Source organism: Dryobates pubescens, chromosome Z, assembly GCF_014839835.1.
Source record: "Dryobates pubescens isolate bDryPub1 chromosome Z, bDryPub1.pri, whole genome shotgun sequence".
NCBI classification, from domain to species: Eukaryota; Metazoa; Chordata; class Aves; order Piciformes; family Picidae; genus Dryobates; species Dryobates pubescens.
This window is the reverse complement of record NC_071657.1, coordinates 75,184,847-75,210,354: the sequence shown is the minus strand read 5'-3', so window position 1 is coordinate 75,210,354 and position 25,508 is coordinate 75,184,847. Positions and strand designations below refer to the sequence as shown.

The 25,508-nt window shown below is 43.2% G+C and overlaps 1 protein-coding gene across 2 annotated transcripts; it reads left to right on the top strand.

The window, feature by feature from the left end:
- The first annotated feature begins 12,096 nt into the window (after window positions 1–12,096).
- Window positions 12,097–25,013, top strand: ARRDC3 (arrestin domain containing 3). Of its 2 annotated transcripts, XR_008463099.1 has the most exons (9): window positions 12,097–12,608; window positions 15,895–15,976; window positions 18,807–18,954; window positions 20,173–20,275; window positions 20,667–20,923; window positions 21,334–21,496; window positions 22,304–22,458; window positions 23,781–23,956; window positions 24,410–25,013. XR_008463099.1 is itself a non-coding variant. In XM_009905257.2 (8 exons), exons 1-8 carry the CDS (start codon window positions 12,329–12,331, stop codon window positions 23,835–23,837), a joined length of 1,245 nt encoding a protein of 414 aa, XP_009903559.1. In that variant the 5' UTR covers window positions 12,097–12,328; the 3' UTR covers window positions 23,838–25,013. The 2 variants fall into 2 exon arrangements, 1 of the variants encoding a protein (XP_009903559.1); XM_009905257.2 differs by having other exon boundaries at window positions 23,781–25,013.
- The last annotated feature ends 495 nt before the right edge of the window (window positions 25,014–25,508 follow it).

The window sequence follows — 25,508 nt, the reverse complement described above, 5'->3', positions numbered from 1 at the left end:
TAAATACTGTATATTTTTGTACATATTCATTGCATTTTATTGTAGATAGTTTTGCTTGTAAATACAGCTTTCATTTGCTTCCAGCTGAGCTGGTCTGGGAAATTTAATGCTGGGGGGAATTTCCAACCCACCACAAAAGACTTGGGGGTGTCAGTTGGTGACAAACTCCCCAGGAGCCAGCAATGGTTGCTAGCAGGTCAGCAGGCATCTGTGTGCTGGGCTGTATCCAAAGCAAGGAGAGCAGCAGCACAGGGAGAGGACTCTGCCCCTCTGCTCTGCTGAGACCCCACCTGCAGTACTACCCCCATTTCTGGTGTCCCCAGCACAACAGGGACATGAAAATGGTAGAGAGGGTCCAGAGGAGGCCACCAAGATGATCAGAGGGCTGAAGAACCTCCCCTACAGGGACAGCCTGGGAATGTTAGGGCTGTTCAGCCTGGAGAAGAGAAGGCTCCAGGGAGACTTTGGAGCAGCTTTCCAGTACCTGAAAAGGGGCCTTCAAGAAAGCCAGGAAGGGACTTTTTATGAGGGCTTGTAGTGACAGGATGAGAAGGAATGGATTGAAACTTGGAGGGGAGATTTAGACTGGAGATTAGAAAGAAATCCTTTACAGTCAGGGTGGGAAGACACCGGAACAGGTTGCCCAGGGAGGCTGTGGCTGCCCCCTCCATGGAGGTATTCAAGGCCAGGTCGGATGAGGCCTTGAGCAACCTCTTCTAGGGAAAGGTATTCTTGCCCATGGCAGGAGGGTTGGAACTGGATGATATTCAAAGTCCCTTCCAACCCAAATCATTCTATGAATCTACCAAATCCATCTGCATAAAAAAACCCAAGAGTGGTTAATGAGAAAAACCCCAGAACTTTCTCAGAGTCACTCAATTAGCAAAAACTTCCAGCTGGGTTTTGTTTTCATACAGAACTACACACAGCCATGCATAAAAACAAAACAGGTGAATGTCAATTAATAGCTCTGCAGCTGATGGGTAATGTAGATGAACTTTGGCAGTGTGCACCAGCCAAAGACTTTGCACTGGGCCTTCTTGTTGCTCAGCAACTTTTCCAAAGAATATTTCTTAAGCACTTTATCACTCAAGAGTTAATTTCACAAAAATTACATTGTCTGCTGGGAAGGGCATTATGCTGAACAACCAAAATGCATATTATTTTAATCAAACTTGTTCACTTCTCTAATGCTTCATTAATTTGGGTCACCTGGATCTTCTACTCAGCTAATTCTTCATCTCATATAATAGCAGAATGCTGAGGGGGTTTTGCTCCTATCCAATTAAAAAAAAATAGAATAAGAAGAAACAGGTGGAGAAACTAAAGACTAAAGTATCTTGTCATCTGCAACAGTAGGAGATGTGAAACTGCTGAGTGATTTGGGATTCTTTTCACTCCTCTGTTTCCTCAGCAGAAAAATGGGAATTTCTCCATCTGCAACCCTTCCCAAGGATCACTGCTGAGGTTGCTGCAGTAATTAATTTGTGAAACCACTTTACTGAAGCCACATGAGGCTCTCCAAAAAACCCTGGGGGAGACCTTGGGCTTGAAGGTCTGAGAGTTGTTGGGCCCTAATGAATGAAAATGTGACAGCAACATTCATCATGTTTTCCATAATTTAGCTGCTCAACATTACCCTTCCCTGCACTGCAGTACTTAATAAGGCCCTTAATGTCCCCTTAATCAGTCTCTACTTAATGTTACTGCTCTGCTGCCTTCTTTGTGTGACTCTTTTTCCCAAAAGATATTAATAGCAGTCTCAAAGATGAAAACTACTGACAACTCCATATGTTATACAGTAGCACACTCCTTCCTTGACTGATTTATTTAAGTAGAGAAGTTGCAAAAATTTCTAAGCTGTTGTTGAAGGATAAATCAACACCTCTATCACTGAAGAATTACATCTTTTAGGAGTCCTTCTGTGCAAGAGTCACCATCAATCCAAGAAATACATCTGTGTGTTCCTTCATCAGAGCACGAGGAATTTTTCTTGACCAAGCTCTCAGCCAGGACCACTGGTCATTAAAACTTAACATCTATTTTCCTTCTTCAGTGGCTATTTTTAACACATAGCCATGTGGGGTGAACAGACAGGAGGTAGCAGACCTGTGATTCAGATTTAGCCAAAGAGGTGTCAGAAATTTAGTGTAAAACTCTGCTATACATGATGGCCCTCTAACAGAGTTTCTAGAGGAGGTATGAAGGAGATTGTAAACAGGCCAATGAAATAACAACAGCCTCAGCAAAGCACCATTGTCAAACCTGCTGAACCACTTTTTCTCTATCTCTTTCTTTCTTTTTTTTTTTTCCCCTCAGTAAAATCCTGCTGAAAAGGCTGCAGTCATCACAAGGTGCAAGATTAGCTCATGGAAGACACTTAAACCCATATGTGTTAACAATTTACCTGTTTAATGAGGCTACCCATTTTTACAGAACTTTCAGGGGGTAAAAACATCTTAAGCTGCATCACTTACATTGATTCAAACATATGAATGCCATTAGAAGTTTTGTCACCTAATATTTCACTTGTCATTGCCATGTTCTGCATTCTGCAGTGTTGGTGACTTCAGTGAGATGCACATAACTACATCTGGAAGAAAAGTTTAATGTGTTGGAGTAACAGGAAAGCCTGAAGCTTTTCTTCCATTACTTAGTAACCATGTCACCATCACTGACAAAAAGTGGGAATGTGAGAGAAAGGACTAATGCTGTGTATGGTTCATCTCGACAGTGCTCTTCAGACCATCCTGGGTCTTCATAAAGCTACTGTTCATTTAATGAAAGCATTCTTCTGGTTAAAAAAAACCAAACAAAATAAAATCCCCGCATTATCACTCACTTTCCTACCTCACCCAGCACTGTGGTGAAAAAGCATGAGTCACTACAAGGCAGCAAGAAACTCACAGTCCATTAAAATGAAGAATGGCACTGCCAAAGCTGGAAAACCAGAGAAAAACTCTTAACTACATGTTTCACTTAAATGCCTATCTCCAGAACTGAATCCAGGCACTTCCCCTAGGTCCAAACACAGTAAGTATAGAGAATTAAGTATCTGAGAATAAGACTCATTAGCAATGTCATGATGAATCCACAGCTATCTGTGGTAGCCCACAAGTATGTCCCGAAGACACAGATCAGTCTTATCTTGCTACACTGCACCCCACTTGGGGTGGCAGTGAAACAAATCTGTTTGCTTAGATCCACAGCCTGGAAAGAGGAAAATTTCAGATGGACTGAGAAAAAAAGAGCTTTTTTTTGTCATGTCAGGATGAGTTGCACACACACTCTGCCACACAAATGGAAGTGTACATATTTCATGGAATAATTGAATCGTAGACTAGTTTGGGTAGGAAGAGACATTAAAGTCCACCTAGCTCCATGCCCCTGCCATGGGCAGGGATGCCTTCCACTAGACCAGGTTCCTCAGGAACCTATCCAATCTGGCTTTGAAGCCTTCCAGGTTTGGAGCCTCCACAATTTCTGTGGGTGGTGCTGTAAAATTTGGTGATATAAGGAAAACCTCTAGAACTCCTCTTAAATTTCAGGGATCAGGCATTTCTTTATTACAAAATTGTGCAAATTTGGGTGACTTGTCTCAGATCTTGCACCCCAACAAGACAAAGCAGCAGCTTTTTGTTTCTTAACCACCTGTAGACACATTAAATTGGTCAGAGTAGTCATTGATATCTCATGAGGTTTTACTTCAGGTTGGACTCGATGATCCTTGAGGTCTCTCCCAACCTTAGTGATACTGTGATACTTCATGTTCTTTAGTTGAAGTTTAGTAGTGAGTTTGTGCAGTTTGCTGGAATTTCATAACTTGTTTTCATTCTTCATGATGTGTGAAGATGGTCTGATTCAGGCTCATTTCCTTCCTTATCTATTGTGCATGGAGATTAGAAGAACCCCCTTCACTGAAAGGGTTCCCAAACACTGCAGGAGGCTCCCCAGGATGGTGGTTGAATCCCCATCCCTGGAGATGTTTCAAACTAATGGACATGTCTTAGCACCAGACTTGGTAGAGTTAGATAATGGTTGGGTCTGATGATTTTAAATGGCTCTTTCACCCAAGACAATTCTGTGATTACCTGTCACATGAGCAGAATGCCATCATGGCATAATTGTGATATGCTGTGACCCTTAGAATTGAGAGTTGAAAAATGGCCAGTTCCTGGATCTTAATCTGCTGCAATAAGAGGAAGACCAAGTTGCACAACACTGGCAAAAATGAGCCAGTTAAGTCTTTGAGGTGCCTTTGAAATAGAGTTTGAAACAGGAATCAGGTGGGGATCTTCCCATGCTTACAGTTCAGCCTAAGCTCCACTTAGAGCACCTGAATCCAATCTTTCATTCAGACTTTCCACACAAGATGCACCAAGGAGCTGCCTGTGAGACACACTTCCTGCTCATCTGAAAGCATTTGTGTCAATAGCTCCCTCTCCTGTAATTTCCTTTTCCTCAGCTCAAAAGCACTTCACTGTGACCACTTCACCCACTAACACTGAAAGTTACCAAAACCCTTAAACCACTCATGCTCAGTAAACCATCCTACACCACACCACACACTCTTGCACTGTCCTTTTCAGCCTCAGCATCTTCATACACTGAGGTTCCAACACAAAGACATGCACAGCTGTCACACCCACAACCATCACACCCCCTGCATTTTCGGTACTGGCGTGGGCTTGAAGGCTCTTGCAGCATTGAGCATCCTGTCTATTTCTGCAGCCCTTGGAAACCCTCCTCCCAGAGCTGTTGCACAGTGTCCACCTCTTCATTTTTTAGCAGCAAGCACCACCAAAAAGGGGAGAGACATCTCTTCCACATTGCTTAAGGGGTCAAAAATAGAGTAGCTGGCTTCCCCAACAGTGATAACCATCAGTCCTGCTGCTGAAACGCTTCCCTCACTAATAAAAGCAGGTTGGATGTGCTTATTAGTTTAGATCAGAAAGCTGAAGTAAAATAGATGGTCTGAAACAGAACTCAGCTCGCCCCAGGGTCACTTTCCTTCTAAAAATACTGCCTTACTAAAGGTCTGAAATGAAACTAAGGAAGAGCTGCTGTGCTGAAAGCTGGTCTGTTCTTTTTCCAGGCTATAAATTAGACTAATAAAAGATATTACCTTTCCCACAAGCCTTGCTTACCAAAAAGCATAACAGCTTATTTCTGGAGATAAAATCACAGTATATAACTTTCCATTTTGAAACACAAAGCTGTCGGGTGTCCTTTGATGAACTGAAAGAAAGGAGAATAAAAGAATTCCTAGTTCTCTCACACAGCTCCAGTCCAAATGTTTGTTTTTGTGGGTTTTTTTTTAATATTTCTTTGGCTTTTGCTGGATGTTGGGAAAGATCCTGTGACCAAAAAAACAAACAACCAAACAACCACAAACCAACCACAAACAAAACCGAAAAAATCCTGGGACTTTGCATGGCAACAAGTATGACAAGGTTTCTCTGCAAGCTGCTTAGGAAGAAAAGAACGTGTAAAAAGAGGATGTAAAAGCAGCGCTGTGAGAGAACCAAAGAGCGTGGTCCTCAGTACCACTGCGACCCAAGTGTGAAGATAAATCCTGCTTTTTCAGGCAGCATATGGCCAAACCTTACCAGAAGAGCTCCCAAATATGTTTTGCCTCCTGGGCTCCCAGTACCCTGTACCTTCATTACTCCTAGGTAATTCAGACTTCATAACCCTGCCTGTTATTACCCTTGCCAAAGACTTTCTACAAAGTTTTCATTAAATACAACTCGTAAGAACAGCAGCTACACATTCTTCAAGGATTACATCTTCATGTGTGTTTTACAGATAACCATGAGCCTGAACAAGAGTTGGAGGCTTTGCAGCTATGCTATGGGTCCCAAAGAGAGTGTTTCAATATAAAAAGGAAGCCAGGTAAGGGTAAAATAGGTGTGAGGCAAGGCTCTGCTGAACCAGCAGTGGCAGCTCAGGTATCTTTGCACAGGAGAGGGATCGCCTTGCTGAAACACTGAATAGCTCTAACAGACCCAGACTGGCTCAGGCACACACCCCCGCTTAGTCACAGTGCCAGCCCTTTTGGCAGGAGATAGAGAAGTTGGTAGGAGCCTACAGATGAAGCAGCTGCAAGGCAGGAAGGGGGGAATGCTTTCTGGGGAGCAGGGAGTAACAACATGGATGACCAAACCCAGAGCATAACGCAGCCACATCCCTTCTAAACTATGTTTAGTGTTCTGGTTCTGGGCTCTGCCAGACTACCCACCACCATCTCTGAGGAAGGTATTTCAACCATGCCTAAATATTACTGATGGCAGCTATAAGCTTGTCCTTTGGTTGTGTTGTCCAGGAGGTTAAATATGTGTTCAACTGCTTCTTTTCTTGAATTTACTTATCAGACACATTGAGGCTGGGACAGCTGTGGGCCCACACAAAAGTGCAAATCCAGGCATTCAAGATGAAAGAAAAACAACAACTCCAAGGCTGGGTGAAAGCTCATTAGGAATTTTTTAAATACTGATTTTGGAACTTGGTGACCTAAATTCTGCCCATTTCTACATCCATGCTCTTCTACTGCACAGCAATCTGTGACATGAAAGATTATCTCTAGGCTGCTTAGGCCCTCCAGCTAAGGTCTGAATGGCATGGTCCTCTCAGGAGCAGAGCATATTGACACCATGCATTCATTGATCCTGGAAGAGTTAAGTTCAGATGGATCAATACTAATTTTCAACAGCTTCCAGGGAACACTCTCTGGCAATGCAATCTGCATTATCCAGCAGGCCAAGGATATTGTTTTCTTTCTTTTCATAGTTTTCCATCATTTTCTAAAGAAAACAACAAACACATGAACAAAAAACCCAAAACAAACAAAAAACCAAACTAAAACAATAAAAATTTAAAAGGTGGGGCTTGCCAGTTTCAGGAGATGTCTCATTAAGTGAAGTCTAATCTTCATGTCTTTTTAAGAGGCTGGAATATTGCCATTTTCCTTGGAGGTCCTGACTCCAATAATAGACAGACCATCACCTTCCCAATTTACATCAGACAAAAAGAGAAGAAAAAAAAATATTTGAACGATTTTGTTTAATCTTCTGTGTGGAGCCCACCATGTATGAGGCCTGAGAAAAGTTAATGGAGGTTCCTGATAAATAATAACCACTCTAAGTGTATTCAAACTAAGCCTTCACTGCCTGTTGCTGATCTAAGATGATAAATTAGATTTTTCTTAAATCCTGTTTCAGGATCTTTAAAACTTTTGATATGCAACTACAGGAGAGCTAATTTGAAAAAGTAAAAGCTTAACTCTTCAAGATGAACTCTTATCTACAGTTAACTAAAACATTTGAAAGTAACTGCTACATACATCTTTTAGTTACACTTCAGAGCATGTTCTCCGTTTAATTAAAATCAGTATTTTATATAGATATACATATATAGATATATATGGAGAGAGATATAAAACAATTTTTGGGTCTGACTCCAAATTTTCACCGAGGAATGAAAGGTTTGCAGGAATGCACAGGCCAAAGGCTGGCAAGAGACAGCATGGGCAGTTCACCCTATTGGCCACAAGATGGCACAAAACGTACAAAGTAAGAGGACGAAAATCCAACTGAAAGAACGCCATCAAAAAGCCCAAATCTGCAAAGACCGACTGTAGTGTGCGACTCGAGAAACACATGAATACATGCACGTGCAACATCACGCTGCACATCTGTTATATAAAATACATTATTCCCAAGACACACTGAACCGAATTGTCCCGTGCAGTTTAGTGCTCCGGGTTTAAATTATTATATACATACAATGGTGCAGTGATGTAGAAGCTGGCTGGAAGCAAGCTGCTGTGGGAGCAGAAAGAAGAACAGCAAGGCTATAGTGGAACTTCTGGTGGGAAACGGGTTCAGGAGAGTCGGGACACCCTGGAAAGGCTGGATGGCCAGAGACGAGGGATGAGCACAGGCAGCTACTCAAGCTGAATCACTCCAGACAGAGACATGGGCAGGAGATGGGTGAGTGGGAGAGAGATGGGCAGGGGAGTAAGTGCAAAGGGGGGGAGGGAAGGGGGGAGGGGGGGGGAGGCAGATTTTAAAATATATTTTTGTGTAAAAACATACATTTACACAAGTGACCAAGAAAGGGAGGTTTTCTTTTGTGTACTGTTTCTGGGCTGTTCCGGCAAACTCAAAGCTCTTTTGTGAAGTGGTCAGGTGTAAACATCTGATGGAGTTCAGCTTCTTATTTCACCTGAATCTGAGACTTTGACATACCAAATACTGCCAAAAATGTTGTGATTTGGGAGTTCATAGCCATGCCCCCAATAACCAACAAGATGCAACACAGGAAATGCTGCTCCCGATCTGTTTTCCTTAAAGGACACAGAGGTAAAGGGCTGCAGGAAGGAGACTCATGTTTTAGGGGAGAAATAGTAGTGATGAATGAAAGAAAAAAAAAAAAAACAATCAAACAAACAGTTAAAAAAACCTACATAGAGGGAAGTTTCTTGGTTGAGGCACTAGGAAAAGGAAGGTCATTGTTTCAGATGAGAGCAGCTCTCAGGTCAGATGCTTTGGTTGCAGATATGTGCATAGCACAGACTGAACATGAAATTGTGGGGCTTTTTTTCACTAAGCTTTAACAGGAATTTAGAATAAGTCTTGAAAACTGGGTCAGGTTTCATGCAGATCAGCACATCTGATCACTCATTATATTTTGTAATTAGCTTAGAACAACAGCATAGCAATATATGGAAATTCGACAGCTTCAAAGGCTGGAATTTTGCATTACTTTAGGTATCTAAAAGTCCCACTAATTTCAGAGGACTCAGCTCTTTGTATTCAGCAAAGCATCCAAGTAGGCTTGACCATGCCTGCAATCCTCCAAAGTTGCTCCACATCACAGCTGTTGCAATAAAAATCAGATTTATCAGTGGTGTTTTCAACATGACCAGTATGCCTTAAGAACAGGACTACCACCCTTCCTGCATCTTCCTCCTGGCAGCAACCCAAGAACAGGAAAGAGCTGTCTGCTGCTCAGTATGACACAGGGTCAGGACTCATATCTGCCTGTAGAATGGCAAAACCTAAGTCCTCAATGACAACCCTAAAGGTCACAAATGGTGTGATCTTCCTAACAGCCTACTCAGACAAAATGCTTGGCACACAACCCACATCCCGACACTTTCTGTGGCATTCTCAGGTCCTGTGTCCAGAAATGGACTGGAAAAATACAGGAATACTAGTGAGAGGGGTGGCAAGTTTGGGCTACAAGTCTCAAGATTATGTTCATGTTCATGGTTTGGAACAGCTTAGCATTTTTTTTCCTTCATCAGCAAGCCTGGGATGGGCACTTGCAACCAGTAAAATAAACACACAACACATCATCAGGAAATAAAAGAGCACACACTGTATCTCAATAACGTAGGAAGGTTCCCTTTGTTACCTAATACAAGAGACATCCACATGAATATCCACTGGACTATCAAGCTTTGTGTCTTCAGCTTCCTGAAAAATTCAGCTGCTGCAACTGTTCATCACCCCAAAGGGTAGCTGTCAATGGGTCCATGTCCAACAGGTCAGGGACAAGTGGAGTCCTTCAGAGATCAGTGCTGAGACCAGCCTTGTTTAACATCTTTGTTGGTGCCATGGACAGTGGCGTTGAGTGCACCCTCAGCAAGTTTACTGATGACACCAAGCTGTGTGGTGCAGCAGACATGCTGGAGGGAAGAGATGACATTCAGAGGGACCTTGACAGGCTGGAGAGCTGGGCCCATGACAACCTCATTAAGTTCAACAAGACCAAATGCAAGGTCCTGCATCTGGGTCAGGGCGATCCCAAGCACTGATATAGGCTGGGCAGCAACTGGCTTGAGAGCAGCCATGAAGAAAAGGACTTGGGGGTGCTGGTGGGTGAGAAGCTCAACATGAGCCACCAGTGTGCACCTGCAGCTCAGAAATGGAGGCAATCACATTCTGGGCTGCATCAAGAGATGCACAGCCAGCAGGGCGAGGGAGTTGACTCGCCCACTCTACTCCACTCTGGTGAGACCCCACCTGGAGTACTGTGCCCAGTTCTGGAGCCCCTATTACAGGAAGGATCTGGATGTGCTGGAACATGTCCAGAGAAAGGCCACAAGGATGAGCAGAGGGCTGGAGCTCCTCTCTTATGAGGACAGACTGAAAGAGTTGGGGCTGTTCAGTCTGGAGAAGAGAAGGCTCTGAGGAGACCTAATTGTGGCCTTCCAGTATCTTAAGGAGGCCTACAAGAAAGCTGGTGAGGGACTTTTTAAGGTGTCAGGTAATGACAGGACTAGGGGGAATGGAACAAAACTAGAAATGGGTAGATTCAGATTGGATGTTAGGAAGAAGTTCTTCACCATGAGGGTGGTGAGACACTGGAACAGGTTGCCCAGGGACCTGGTAGTAGCCGCATCCCTGAAGGTTTTTAAGGCCAGTCTGGATGTGGCTCTGAGCAGCCTGATCTAGTGGGAGATGTCCCTGCTAATGGCAGGGGGGGCAGAACTAGATGATCTTTTAGGTCTCTTCCAACCCTAACGATTCTATGATTCTGTAATTATCCTGTGAGACGTGGATGGTGACAATCAACCCAGAACTGAAAGAACAGGAGCTGTGGACTAAACTCCATGGGTGGAAGCTTCATCCCATCTGGCTGTCAGCTTTCACACATCCTGCAGCAACTGCAAGACAGGTTTCTGGAACTTGGGGAGGACATGCTTACCCTCTAAATTGTAGAAAAGGGGAAAACCATGTAAATATAGTTACATGAGGCCAACTGCATCTGAAGACATGAAAGCAACAGGCTTCTCATGTAACTTTTGTTTCTACAGCTGGACTCAATGATCTGAAAGATCTTTGCCAATCTCAATGATTCTGTGATTCTATGACCACAAGATGGTGCAAAAACATAAAAAGACCTAACAGACCCTCAGGACACAGCTGAATATCTTCAGTCACAAAAAAACCCCACGGGAACCTCCGCCAGGTGTCAGGTCAAGGGAAATGTGAATTAATGTATTTGTTGGGTTTTTTTACCTGAGAAAAATCAGTAAATGTAGGCATATGCTTTGAAAACTAACTGTTAGTCTGAACTTTTAGCTGCATGATTCTCCGCAAACTCCCGAACACAGCAGCTTTGAGAACATTACCCACCACCATCACACAGAGAATCATGCAATGGTTCCGGTTGGATGTGACCTTTAAAGGTCACCTAGTCCTAGTCTTAGCCCCCAGCAGGGACATCTGCAACTAGAGCTAGTTGTTCAGAGCTCCAAACAACATGACCTGGAAAGGTTCCAGGGATGAGGCATCTCCCACCTCTCTGGACAACCTGGGGCAGGGTCTCATTATCCTTAGCCTATTTCCTTCTTTCCAGTCTGAATCTGCTGCTTCTTGTTCAAACCCATCACCCCTTGTCCTGTCACCACAAGCCCCACTAAAAAGTCTGTCATCAGCATTCATGTAAGCCCCTTTTAAGAACTGAAAGGTCCCAAGGAGAACTCCCTGGAGCCTTCTCAACTCCAGGCAGCACAACTCCCAACTCTTTGAGCTTAGCCTCACACCAGAGAGCTTCCAGCCCTCCCATCGTCGTGGCCTCCTCTGGCCCTGCTCCATCAGGTCCATGTCTCTGCTATGCCGATGACTCCAGAGTTGGCCCCAGCCCTGCAGGTAGGGGTCTCAACAGAGTGCAGCAAAAGGGGAAGCATCCCCTCCCTCCCATCTCACTGAAAACCTTGTGTCACTGCGGAGATCCGCACCAGTTACCAACGCAGCGTTCAGTATCTGTAAGCCCAGAGCCCTTACACAGGACACGGCGAGTATTTAAAAAAAACCCCAAAACAAACAAACAAACAAAAAAAACAACCCACCACATACAAAAACCAAACACACACCACCAAACAACAGCCGAAACCACTCTACAGAAGGAACTGGGCTCAGCCTCGAGGTCCACGGTTAACCTCTCCCACGGCGTTCTCGCCCTGTAGAGCCGGCGGAGGGGCGGGGACACGGCGGGGCGGGGCGGCGCATGCGCGCTGGGGCTTGTTTGTCAGCGGGCTTATAAGGAGGGGCCGGCGGCGGGCCCGGCAGCGCCTTTGTGGGGAAAGCACAGCGGCGGCGGCATCTGCCCCCCGCCCCCCCCACCCCAAGCCGCCCGGGCTGGGGCCGGGGCTCCCCGCCGTCCCCATGAGCCGGCTCTAGGCTGCGTGCTGCCACAATCGCGCTTTATCTGAGGGGATTCGTTCTTTTTGTTTTATTTCTGTTATTATTTTTCCCTTGATTTTATTTTTTTTAACAGTCTATTTTTCTACACTTTGCTATAAGAAAAAAAAAAAATGGTGCTGGGGAAGGTGAAGAGTTTGACAATAAGCTTCGACTGTCTGAATGACAGCAATGTCCCCGTCTACTCCAGCGGGGACACAGTCTCAGGAAGGGTCAATTTAGAAGTAACTGGGGAAATTAGAGTGAAATCTCTTAAAATCCACGCGAGGGGACACGCGAAAGTGCGCTGGACTGAATCGAGAAATGCTGGATCCAACACTGCCTATACACAGAACTACACTGAAGAAGTGGAGTATTTCAACCATAAGGACATCCTGGTCGGCCACGAGAGAGGTAAGGTTTTTTTCCCTTAATAACGAGCTTTGCGGGGGGACAAGAAAGCATTTTTGTCTGGCTCACTGCTTTTTAGTTAATTTGAATGGATGCCTTTGGTGGAGAACAGGGCACGCCGAGGGTCTTGCCGGCGTGATGGACTCCGATGTTCAATCTGCAGGAGATGCATCAGCAAAGTGCCTGCAAGCAGGGCTATGCTGGGCTACCTGCACTTCAACACAGCCTTTTCTTAATGAATTTAGTGTAAAAAAAAATATATATAGTAACATCAGCCAGATTTGTCCCTTGGTGGGGGAAAACAATGGTTATAAAAATCGAAGCCACATCGGCAATAAACGACTTCGCTGGCAACATCCTGGCAAACCCTGAAATATAATGAAAGCACAAAACCCGACTTTTGACATACCGGGGTGCTGCTTTTTCGGGCCGAAAATGTGATGATTTTTGCGAGGATGGCTGGTTATTGGCAGATAAAAGAGTCCCTGTGGCTTATTTTGACATATCCTATCACTACCCCACGTGTAAGCGATTTTTTTCCTCTTGTACCACTTTCCTGTAAAGCGTTTTAATTTCCCATTGGGGTAGAGGGGGAGACCCCAATGTAAAGATGTTTCTTGAGGTGGGGGAGCACATTAAGTCCTGATGGGGTAAGCAAGAGGAGGAGGGGCATGTGGTGAAAGCATCTCTCCCAAAACTGGAGAGTCACGACCTTCTGCTCCCCACCGCCGTGGGTTGCTGTGATGGGGTGGGGGTGTCCCCACAACTCGTACTGTGTCCTCCCTTGGCTGGCATGCCGTCAGGGTAAGAGCTGCGGGACCGCGGGGGGGGCTGTGCGGTTTTTTTTCCGAAGTTCGCAGCCTTTGTTCGAAGCGGTTCAATCCTGTTTGGGACCGGTCCTGGAGGGGGGGGTGGGGGGGGGTGCGCCGGCTGCTCGGCGCAGATTGGCCACACGCGTCAGGTGGTGGCGATGACTTAATTCCTCAGCACAGGAAAATGTTAAAAACCGGTTATATAATTTTGGTGCTGGTTGGTGTCCCTTTTCCTATTTTTTTAAAATGTCCTTAATATGCAACATATTCGCCGCAAGGATTAGTTATTCTCCAATCCAAAAGGAAAAACGGTTTTGTGTTTTCTTTTCCTTTTAAAAAGAACTCTGGCAGCCATCGCATTACCAAGCATTTGTGCGGTTACCGCTGAGGTCTGGGGGTCGTTTTATCAAAACAGCTAGCGCGCAGCTCGCCGACGACGGGACTTGCGGCGCCAACCTTAGGTTCTAAACCCACCGGCTCGGGAATAAACCCACCCGGGCCAAATTTCACCCACCCTTTGGGTCGCGGGTGATAGGACAACGCCGTGCGGGAATGGGGAAGGAGGTATCGGGCCCCACTCTGTGGGTGTACGTGGGGTTAAAATGGAGAGAAAGAGGACCTGGTGGGAGAGGAAAGGCAGTGCCCCGCGCCTACCGGCGCCTGCGGCCGACTTTCAATGAGTGCTGCGGCCGCGGCTCCGGCGGCTCAAGGCGTCGCCCCCTCCCGCTCTCCGATTGGCTGACCGGCGTTTGTTGGCCTGTTGCTAAGGCGATGCCAGCCGCTGATTGGTGGGGTGCTGACCGCGGGGGCGAAAGGAGCAGGTTCCTCTGCCCGCAGCCGGCGTGCGCCGGCAGCCCCCTATGGCGGGGCGGGGAGGGGACGCTCCCCTGAGGAGCTGGTGTGGGGGGAAGCCCTTCGCCGAGGGTGGGTAGGACGCCCTGCTGCCGGTCACGTCCTCATCGCCTCCCAGCCGGTTCACCTGCAGCCCCCTGAGAGGGTCTCTGTGGAGAGCGGAAGGCGAGGGGCGGGCAGCGCCCCGCCTCCCCGCCCTCCCTCTCTCTGAGCCGTCGGGGAGCGGAGCTGCTGAGCGAATGCGGCGAGTGTAACGTATATCGTATGTATATGAGCGGCTGGCTGGGGATCCGCTCGCACCGGTTTAGGCCGGTCGGCTCCTGCTCCAGCCTGGCCCTCCTGATTGACAGCTCAGCACTTGTTTACCACAGCTCCGCCGCGGCGGGACTGCTGAGCTGGCAGAAAGGGCGGGAGGGGAGCCGGGGAGCGGGGGGGGGGTGGGGAAGGCAGGACGGGAACTTGTCTGCGAGGAGATGGCTTTGCTGGGAAAGGCAGGCACCACCAACGCTTCCCCGGCCTCAAAAGAGAACTAATAGAAAAATTCCTTCACGATCATACGCATTGTCTCACACGGGCGCATTTACCTGTTTTTTTTGTCGGGACGCTGCCTGCTGGAGGTATATTTCGTGGTGGTGGTTTTTTTTCCCCCAAAGGTTTTCATAGTATGCTGTGCTCTGGAGGAAGGGCAGCATCGGTGTTTCTGTAGGAAAATGGCAATTTAGCATTCTGGTGTGTTCCCCCATTAGCAGTTCGGACCATTAAATACAAGCGGCTGCTTTCTGCATTGTCTCACTAAATCCCCTTTTATTATTCCATCCCTTCTTATGCTCTATTATTTTATCTCAACTTTGTTTTGATGGGAGTCAGCGTTTTTCAGGTTTTATGGTCATTACATTGGAATAAGCTGCAAATTTATTGCAGTACTCAAGTCGTGTAGGAAATCATAACCATAAACAAAGGTTTAGCTTTCTATGTGGAACCAAGAAATGTGTGGTATTGCTGTTCAAGCAAGATCGAGTTAACCTATTAACAGTAAAGTTTAGCTCTAGAGAGCGTGAATCTGGCAGCATGCCATTCCTGTGCCCCTGTATTTGTCTGGTACTTTCCAGGTGGTGCACTTGGTGTGGCTTTTATTTTTCTTTCCCCTTTTTTTTTTGGTGATTAATTTCTGGACACTGTTGCCAGGCAGGAGATAAAAGGAAGCCAAATTGCTAAATTTAATCTCACACAGCAGACTCTGTGCAGATGGCTTAATGCTGTTAAAGAGCTATCTCTATCTCATTTTAACTAGGAATCACAGTGGAAAGCATGATGTCCATTACAGGTCTTGCAAGCAAGCCTTGAAATGGCAGCAGTTACAGCCCCGACGCTGCTCAGCGGCAGGATTATAAAATAAAGCAAGTTAACCACTTGTTCACTGTAAGGTGAATTTGCAATCCTACTTATTCTTCTGTGGGTGAGATTGATCCCTGCCTCCAGTAGTTAATACAGCCCCTTGATTCTGGGACACCAGGTTCTTAAGTGCTGCAATGAGTGTGCAAAAAAACCTGTTATCTGGAGAAGGCTGGTGTAATGTGTCAGATGTGTGCAGGTGGTGTAGCATGTTGTTTTTTTTTCCTTTCTAGATGATGACAATTCAGAAGAAGGCCTTCACACCATCCATTCTGGAAGGCACGAATATGCATTCAGCTTTGAGCTTCCACAGACGTAAGTGCCCTCACACAGGCCCTGCTGCCACCTGCCTGAGCAAAACTCCTGCTGTGGGTGGAGGGGAAACCTTTTCAATGGTAATAGGAATTGTGCTCTGACATGCAGTGGAGAACATAATCTCATTAAACTGAAGAGGTTGCTTTTAAACTGATATGCACTTACTTACTTTTTTTCCATTTTAATAGAATTTTCACAAAATGGGAACTCGCTGCTGCTCACCTTTGACCAAGTCCTACTGACATTTTAGGTCTTCCAATATTTTATCCTTTCCCAAGATGGGGCAGAGGGATTTGAATTGGAGTACTGCAGAGTGGCTGGGATGGCCTTCTAACTGAACCACCAGTTCACTGGTGCCATGCAGGCCAACAACACTAGAGATAAGATCACAGCTGAATTGTTTCGGCTCCATCTAGAACAGATGTGGCAAATGTAACTGTTTGAACAAAAGAGGAGATTGTTCTCTTTTAAATAGGTTGTTTGTACCCAGGCTGGCCTTAGTGCAGAAAGCCTGCATGGAAATACACAGAAGGATGGGTGGATGAAGCAAGAAAAATTACCATACCTAATCCCATTTGTCTCAGAAAGCAAAGGTGAAGCAAGAATGAGGGCGGAAGTGTTACGATAAAGATCTGTTTCCCCTGCCCTCCAAGTATGAAATGTTCAATACAGACACTGTGAATGGAAGATTTGTACACAGAAGAGTTTCCAATTTGGAAATTAGCTGAAAATGCAAGTTACAATAGAATAAAATGCACAGGAGCAGAAGGGAGTCTTGACATGGGTGGAAAAAGGTGCCTTTTGCTGTAAAAGGCCAGCAGTGAAGTCATTAAGATTGAAAAACATTTGGCAGTGTGTTACATGAAGTAGCTCAGTACCTAATATTAAAGCTAATAAACCATCTGTTTATTAGAGGTGCTGTTTTTAGCACAACCTGCAGATGAGAAACACTTTCACGGTTCAGTTTCAAAGTGAATAGCACAGGACTTCATAGTAGATCCTACTGAAAGCCTGGAGAAGACCTGTATATGTGGAGTTTTAGCATTCCATGAAAATACCAACCTCAGGAGGAGAAAAAAAAAAAAAGGCTAATAGTGGTCTTCCCTTGAGGTGGAAGAGACCTTTATATAAATAAAACTTCATACTTACACATGAAGTGCTTACCTTGAAGTGAAGCAGAAAACACATGTTCTTTTTAAGTGACCTGCAGGAACCATCTGTTGGTAGTACTGAAAAATAATTTTATAAAGACAAAATTAAAAACCTGAAGTTCGTGCTGGCTACTTAGTATATTGTGTGTCTCCAGCATACTTCAAACAATTAATTTCCAAATACAAAGGCACACACTGGCCTTACCAACTTTCACCCTAAAGAACATGGGGCAGGGTGAAACACTGGAGACTAAATCAGAAAATCTCTTAATTCAGATTATTAGAAAAATCCTAAGTGTTCCAAATCTGCAGATGAAGTCAAACCTGTAACTGAGCCATCCTAGTACAGTACTAGCATGGCTAGTGTCATGGTATATGGAAGATGTGGAAGCTTTGCAAATAGTTAGTTGAATTTATGTAATCACAGTATCACCAAGGTTGGAAGAGACCTCAAAAATCGAGTCCAGCCTGTCACCACAGACCTCATGACTAGACCAGGGCACCAAGTGCCATGTCCAATCCCCTCTTGAACACCTCCAGGGATGGTGACTCTACCACCTCCCTGGCCAGCCCATTCCAATGGCAAATTACTCCCTCCACGAAGAATTTTCTCCTCACCTCGAGCCTAAACTTCCCCTGGTGCAGCTTGAGACTATGTCCCCTTGTTCTGGTGCTGGTTGCTAGAGAGAAGAGACCAACCCCTTCCTGGCTACAACCACCTTTCAGGTAGTTGTAGAGAGCAATGAGGTCACCCCTGAGCCTCCTCTTCTCCAGGCTAAACAATCCCAGCTCCCTCAGCCTCTTCTCATAGGGCTTGTGCTCAAGGCCTCTCACCAGCCTTGTTAATAACATGTACACATAGAAAAAAATGCTTGCATGAAGTTACAGAAAAATCTTAATGACTGGAATATGAAGATCTTTTTTATCTTTCGTTTTATGACGTTACAGGGTAGAAGCAAAGGTGATGCTGAAAGGTTTGGAGATCCTTTCCACGTTGTTTTAATTCCAGCTCCCAAGAAGGACTTCTTGTCTTGTCAAAGCTTAGAGCAGAATAGGCTTTATGATTTTTGGATGCATATATATGTGCATCCAGAAACAACCTGAACGTTTTAAGCTGGTCTTGTCAGGGTACAGGAAAATTAGAAGGTACTCAGAGTAGTGTCTCTGCAAAACTCTACATTGAAATGTTTATTCTGCTTAAGGCGAAGCAAACTAAAACTGCTGACCTAAAATTCACCTGATATTGAGATACCAACCAAGCAAAAAATTAACAAAGTGTGATACCCAAATCAATAATTGGTTGGCACTAATGCTGATTTTAAGTTGGTAGTCTTAATTTGGCCTTAAAAAAGGCATGCTTTTATTCTTAGACTTGAAAGTGGCCTCTTAAGTTTAAAGAAAATGTGTATTCTCCTGGAATTTTCTAGTACAATTCTTTAATTGATCCTTAAAAATCTATGCAAAACCACAGTAGGATGAATTGGAGATGATTTTTTTCTCCCGTCTATTAATCTTTAATTATTTTTTTTGATATATGGAAACTTTGCAAATAAGTTACGCTGCATTAAGTACCACAGTGCATTAAAAATGCAGTTCTACGTACTAATCCTTGACCTGATGGATTGTATCATGCTGAGACAGAGGACTTGACTCAGTTTTGACCTTTGTGTCCTGCACAGACCACTTGCTACCTCATTCGAAGGCAGACATGGCAGTGTGCGCTATTGGGTGAAAGCCGAATTGCATAGGCCTTGGTTTCTACCAGTAAAATTAAAGAAGGAATTTACAGTCTTTGAACATATAGATATCAACACTCCTTCATTACTGGTAAGAATTGACAGAATTACTCATTCTTTTTCTGGCATAAAAATAATGAAGTATAATAACTGAAACAATATCCACATCTAATTTTACCTATTATTTGCTAGTATAATTGCAGCTGATGCTCTTAAGTATTATATCAGTTCAGCAACTCTTAACTTTCCTATTCTGAAAGCTCTGTTTTCCTGTATTTGGAGTTGCTTCACTTTTAAGATACATAAAAAGGTTTTGTCAATTAAAATTGATAGTACTAAATTGTAAAATGTCACTAAGAAAATTTTGAGAACTGTTCCACTTCAATTTTTGAATCTGTAGAAGGAACAGTGAAACATGAAAACGTTATAGTGAGAGACTGCTAACTTAAAAATGCAAAGTAAAAAATGTACTGTTTTGCATAATAGATATTTTCCATATGGATAGCTTTCTACCAATGGGGAGAAATTACCACAATTCTGTATAATTGTTTTTTGGAATGTTGTTTCATTAATTTTAGGATCAAAACTGCTTTCAATGAGGATTTGATTTCAATCTGGCCTAAAATTTTCATATTCCTTCCTCATTCTCATATTGCAATTTTTGGAGGATGGTGGTAAAAAAAAAAACCACAACTTCAAAGTCCATTGAAATAGGTTTCTTGTGTGTATGGGTGAAGAATCAGACCTGCAAAGGGACCTTGGCCTTGCACAAATACCATTAAAATCAAAAGACTCCCATTTGACTTTAATGGGCTTTGGATCAAGTCCTAAATACTGATTTCATGTAAAACAACAGTCTGTTTAATATAGATGAAATAGTATCATTCTGAAGTGGAGGAAATGGCAGGAGTCGAGGATACAATACTGAAGCTCAGATTCTGTTTCTGAATTGCAGTGTAATGGAAGGATGTTTTAGTTTATTGAATAAATTATAAGTATTGCCAACAACATGTTAAGATGTATAGGCTAGAAAGCTTTTAAGTTTTACACAGTATTTATGTGTAAGAAATGTTTTAAAGTATGAAGTATAGCAGAAAAAAAGAAACAGTTAATGAGTAATGGAATTACAATAAACTTTACATTTGTGTAGTGGCATTTAAATTGCTTGAGTGTTTTCTTTGTTTCTTCTGAATTAGCTATGTTTATCAAAGAAACTGCACTACAAAAATAACCTTTTGTGTTGATAAAAGTAGACTAATAGATTGATGGACATCTTAACTAAATGGGCAATGTTCTTCTTTTCTTGCAGTCACCCCAAGCAGGCACAAAAGAAAAGACTCTCTGTTGTTGGTTTTGTACCTCAGGCCCAATATCCTTAAGTGCCAAAATTGAAAGGAAGGGCTACACCCCAGGTACGTAACAGAAGTAATTAAAGGAAGTGTTTTTTCCTTCCCTTTTGAGACTACAGTTTGTACTTGCTGCTTTTATATAAACAAAACTCTTCTTACTACCTCAGTCTGTTCAGCAATCTTCTTGATGTTTTTAACTAGGAATAATTTTGAGAAATGATGGCTGTGTCCAGATAGTCAAAAGACATCTGCTTCTATTAGACCTGTGCATTTTTCTTCTAGCTTAGCTCGTGGTGATCCTGTTGCTGTTGGCATTGCAATGTTTTTGAAGGTGCAGCGCTAGCAGTGTCCACTGCATTAAAACAATACATTAAAAAAAGACAAGAGAATGTGGCAATTTGCTTAAGCTGCCTTCTAAATACAAAAGAGAACATGAAATTCTGTTTTGTTTCAGGTGAATCAATTCAGATATTTGCTGAGATTGAGAACTGCTCTTCCCGTGTGGTGGTGCCAAAGGCAGCCATTTACCAAACACAGGCATTTTATGCCAAAGGGAAAATGAAGGAAGTCAAACAGCTTGTTGCCAACCTGCGTGGGGATTCCTTGTCATCTGGCAAAACAGAAACCTGGAATGGCAAACAGTTGAAAATTCCACCTGTGTCTCCTTCAATCCTCGACTGTAGTATAATCCGTGTGGAGTATTCACTGATGGTAGGTTGGATGGACTGTTCCACTTCAGCACAAGCAGTTACCAGTGTTTTCTTGCAAATTGCTAACAAAGCATTCTGTGCTAACTGTTTAAGAAGGAAACACCCATCTTAGGTATTTGTGTATTGACAGGACTCCTGTAAATAAACCCAATATAAATCATGTGTATTCTTCAAACAGTTGCAGTGTGGGAATGGTTTGTGGATAGATGACATTTCCATGTGAGGGCTTGTGTTAAGAAACCTGAGCCGCTTTTGGCTTCAGACTGCTTTCTGCTTCCACAGGGGCATTGTCCCTAAAACAGACAATAAGAAACTGAAGTTCTTAGTGGAAGATACTGTGGAGAGAATTTAGTCTGATAATTAAGTGCTCATAGAAAGCTGCATTTCAATTGTTTTGGTTTTGTTCTTTAGGTATACGTTGATATTCCAGGCGCCATGGATTTGTTCCTTAATTTACCACTGGTCATTGGTACCATTCCTCTACATCCCTTTGGTAGCAGAACATCAAGTGTGAGCAGCCAGTGTAGCATGAACATGAATTGGCTTGGTCTGACCCTACCTGAAAGACCAGAAGGTAACATGACAATACAAATACCAAATAACTTGATAGTCTTTTTTTTCTCATCTACTTTGTTTTCATTATTGTTGTGCCAACAGACACCAATTACATTCTCCATAATAAAGCCCACAGGAAATACTTTGTGGATATTTCCTTGCCACTTGCATGTCTTGTGCAGAACAGCAGGATTCCCTCCCTGCCTTCCCCTCTCAAGGTCAAGCAGTGAGCTTCATCTGCTTGGAAGGTGGCACAAGTGAAAGTAGAACATGCCATGGTACCTGTGTAGAATTCATTGCGCTTCCAGTGTCCCAACTGCACGCTTAGAAGGCATTTTGTCCTGTCATGGCAGCAGTTCATGGTGTGTTCTACTAGCCTTGGTAGCCCTAAACTATAGTGAAGATGATGTTAATTCATTTCAAGTGAAAATCCCTAGTTAAAGGAGAAATTCCGTCTCCTCCCCTCTATTCTCACATCTTTGAAGCATCCCTTTTTATCATATCCACATATGATATCCACATATGTGGAGTTATCCACATATGTGGAGTCCAGAGGAGTGCTGTGTTCTGCCATTCCTATCTGGACAGAAATTCAGTATTCCAAGTATGCCTTAATATTTAGGAGGCTCATTAAGCCACAGTAAGCAGTGGTCAGCTTAACCTTAAAATAAAACAACTAATGCTCCCTGTTATCTGTTTAAAAAGTCCCTGAATTATTTTACCTATCTGCTGGTGCCTTTTATGATGATAATAATACTTACCGTGTTGTATATTTTGACATACATAAGAACTTGCTGTTTGATCTATGTACGCCTTTTCCCTGCAGCACCTCCCAGCTATGCAGAAGTGGTTACGGAGGAGCAGAGACAGTCCAGCCTTGCACCCATAGGTGTTTGTGATGATTTAGAGAGAGGGCTTCCAGGACCATTGTTTGCATACATCCAGGAGTTCCGTTTTCTGCCTCCACCCCTCTATTCAGAGGTAGGTACCTCAGACAAAATAGAATAGTTCAGTTTTTCTGAATTCTGTCTGATAGAATAAGAAGTCAGGAGAAATCCTTGAAATGATAACAGGACATAAATGACGACTTCATTTTAGCAAAGTGCAGGTTGATTGCATCAAGAGTTCTCAGGATTCTTTGCAATTCTGATGCTTTGAAGACACATCAACCTGCTGCATACCCTCTTAGTAACTTCCTTAAAACCAAACCTTGCCTTGCATATAGGATGACGTTACTCAATGTTTTGAGTCTGCAGCTCCACAAGATGCTGGTATTTTTCATCTCTTTCTGTAACCATTCTGCCATTTTGGTGGTGTGTATGTGGTGCAATACCAAGTTCCTTGGAGAGAACTCAGAAAGGAATTCTTTCTGACTTGGGTTTCTGTGAATACAAAGTTCAGCATCTCTAGCTGTGGTTTTTTATGAAACCCACTGGAAAAACAATCTAACATCAAAAGCTGTCCATCTTCATATTTCTCAGGGAAAATCAGTAGTATAAGACAAGCAAATTGTGTCCTTTGAAGTTATGTCTGAATTCACCCACCCCTTTCCCCTTTAAATACTACTGTGCTATTGAGAGGGCAGAGGGGATACGAATTTCATGTGCTGGAGACTTCTCTGAGACTCTTAGGCTTAGAATATATAGTTCAAGTCCTTTTCAGTTTAGGTACTTCAAGATGTAGAAAAGCCTCTTTTTGTCCTCAAAGGAGGTTACACAGAGTCAGCTAATAAAAATGACTAAACTGTACACTTAAGCTGTTCTTGCTATCCAGTTTTGGAGTTCTAAGTTAAGAGACTGTTCTTTCTGTAGAAAGCAAGAGGAGGCAAGGTACAGAACACAAGCTTATAAGATACTCAGTTTTATGGGTTGTTGGAGGGTTAATCACTTTAAGAAGTAGAAAAACATTTTACTAGTAACCTGTGTCTTTTGAGGCTAGACATTCAGAATTTCTTTAGGTTACCTTTTTAGTGATGAGTCAAGTTGTCTATTCTGTGTACAGTAAATAAAAACTGTGCTAGTACAGCACATTATTTTTCAAACTTTTAGCAGTTCTTTGTGCTAATCCTTACATTACAATCAGCCTGAAGTTTAAAACTTTGCACTGCACTCAGTTACTAATTTGTTCTTCAAAAGTTTAGTCTCACAGACTCAAGGTTTTTCAGTTGTTTGAAGAACCATTGGATTGGCAATGGCATTTATCACTCTTGGTTGTCTTAAACTTGTCTGTTTCGGTGGGGTCATTAGTTTTATTTTTAAAAAAAACACCTTGGCTTGAGCTGTTTCATTTCTTCTTTTGGTCAGATTGATCCGAACCCAGATCAGCCCACAGATGACAGACCATCCTGCCCCTCTCGTTGAAGGAATCCATCAAAAGCTGACTCGACTTGGGTTTTAGAATCACACCTGCTGTGTTGAAGGTCAAGGCATCACAGTGGAGACACACTTTCAGAGGAAGTGGTTTTGCTGTTGCCTGTAAGGTGAATCAAAACAACCTGTGATCATGCTTCGAAGCCTACAGTAACAGCGTAGGACTGCTCCACATGCTTGAAGACCTGAGCTGTTTTGTTTATTATTTTTTCCCTTACCCCTTAAATATTGGCACATACTAGGAGCAGCCTTACTAACAACCTGCAGTCATGTGTGTCAAAACACTCAAACCACATTGTAAGAGGGATGGCTTCCTCTTGAGATTCAGAAATTTGCACATGCTCATTGCTCACGTTGTGCGGTTCAGTGTCACTACAGCTTTTTTTCCCCTCATTTATGCCAGACTGTTAATTCCCTCTTGGTTGTGGTCCGCACAATAAGAAGCAACAGAAAGCTTTGGCAAAAAAAAACCCAACAAAACCAACCAACAGCAACAGACTTACACAAATGCACTGACTTTTTTCTTTTTTTTTTTTTTTTTCATTTTGTTTAATTTAATGTAGCCTGGACTTTACCTGCATATGCACATGCTCAGAATTGTTCTAGTAGGCTGATCATGTATCACCTCTTCAGCTTGGATCCTATGGTGGATTTGTTGACAAACATCAAATGCCTTCAAGCCAATCCTTCTTGCTGTATGTTTTGCAGCCTACTGTAGTAGATAAGCAACAGATGTGGGGCTAGGGCGGGGGGGATGGAGAGTTACTAGAAAGAACCTAATAGACTTCATCAAGATTGTAAACCTTCTTGATTTCCTTTAAGAATTTGTTGCCTTTCTACTATCCTCGCAAAGCAGCATTTTGTTACAGACTGCCTAAAACAAAAAAAAATCACTTAATCTCAGGTGAACTCATCACTTGCCAAACTGTTGGAATGCTATTTGTTTTGTTACGTTGCACTGTTGAGTTACTTCTCTTTGTGTTTGTGGTTTTTTTAGGTTTTGTTTTCTTTCCTTTGTTCTTCACTCGAGAGGGGGATCTTCACATGAGAGGGGGATCTGGAAGAGGGACATGCACAAAAGTTATAAAACCCACCCTCATTCCCACTTGTATTTCTATATTGTAAAGATGTTCATGTTGTGAAGCTTTAAAAGAAAAAAAAAAAAAACAACAACAAAAACACACAGGTAAAGAAGGCACAAATAAAAGCAGCACCAGCAGGCATCAGCTCAGCCTCAACAGAAAAATTGAACTAGTCATACACTGTCTAGGATTATAGGCAGGTCAATATCTCAAGTAATAGGGATGGGAAGGGAAAGTAAATTTATTTTTATATGTAGTTACCTAAATCACCAAAAATTCTATATGTAATGAGTCTCTAGTAGAAAGTATATTTCAAACTGCCAGAAAAGCTTGGACTATGCTAAGAGCTCAGTTTGTGCACTTTGTATTATCTTCAGGGTTTATGATACTGTAAAAGTAGACTAGAAGTACAATTAAACTGGGCAAGATCAGTGTTACCAGACTTACTTGGATACTAGTAACTAGAGCTGCTTGGATTATTGCATCTTCTGTGGTACTTTCAACAGCTTTAAAAGAAACAAAATGGGGATTTCACTATGTATCCTTTCAGAATGCAAAAATGGTCTGGTCAGTGGGGTTA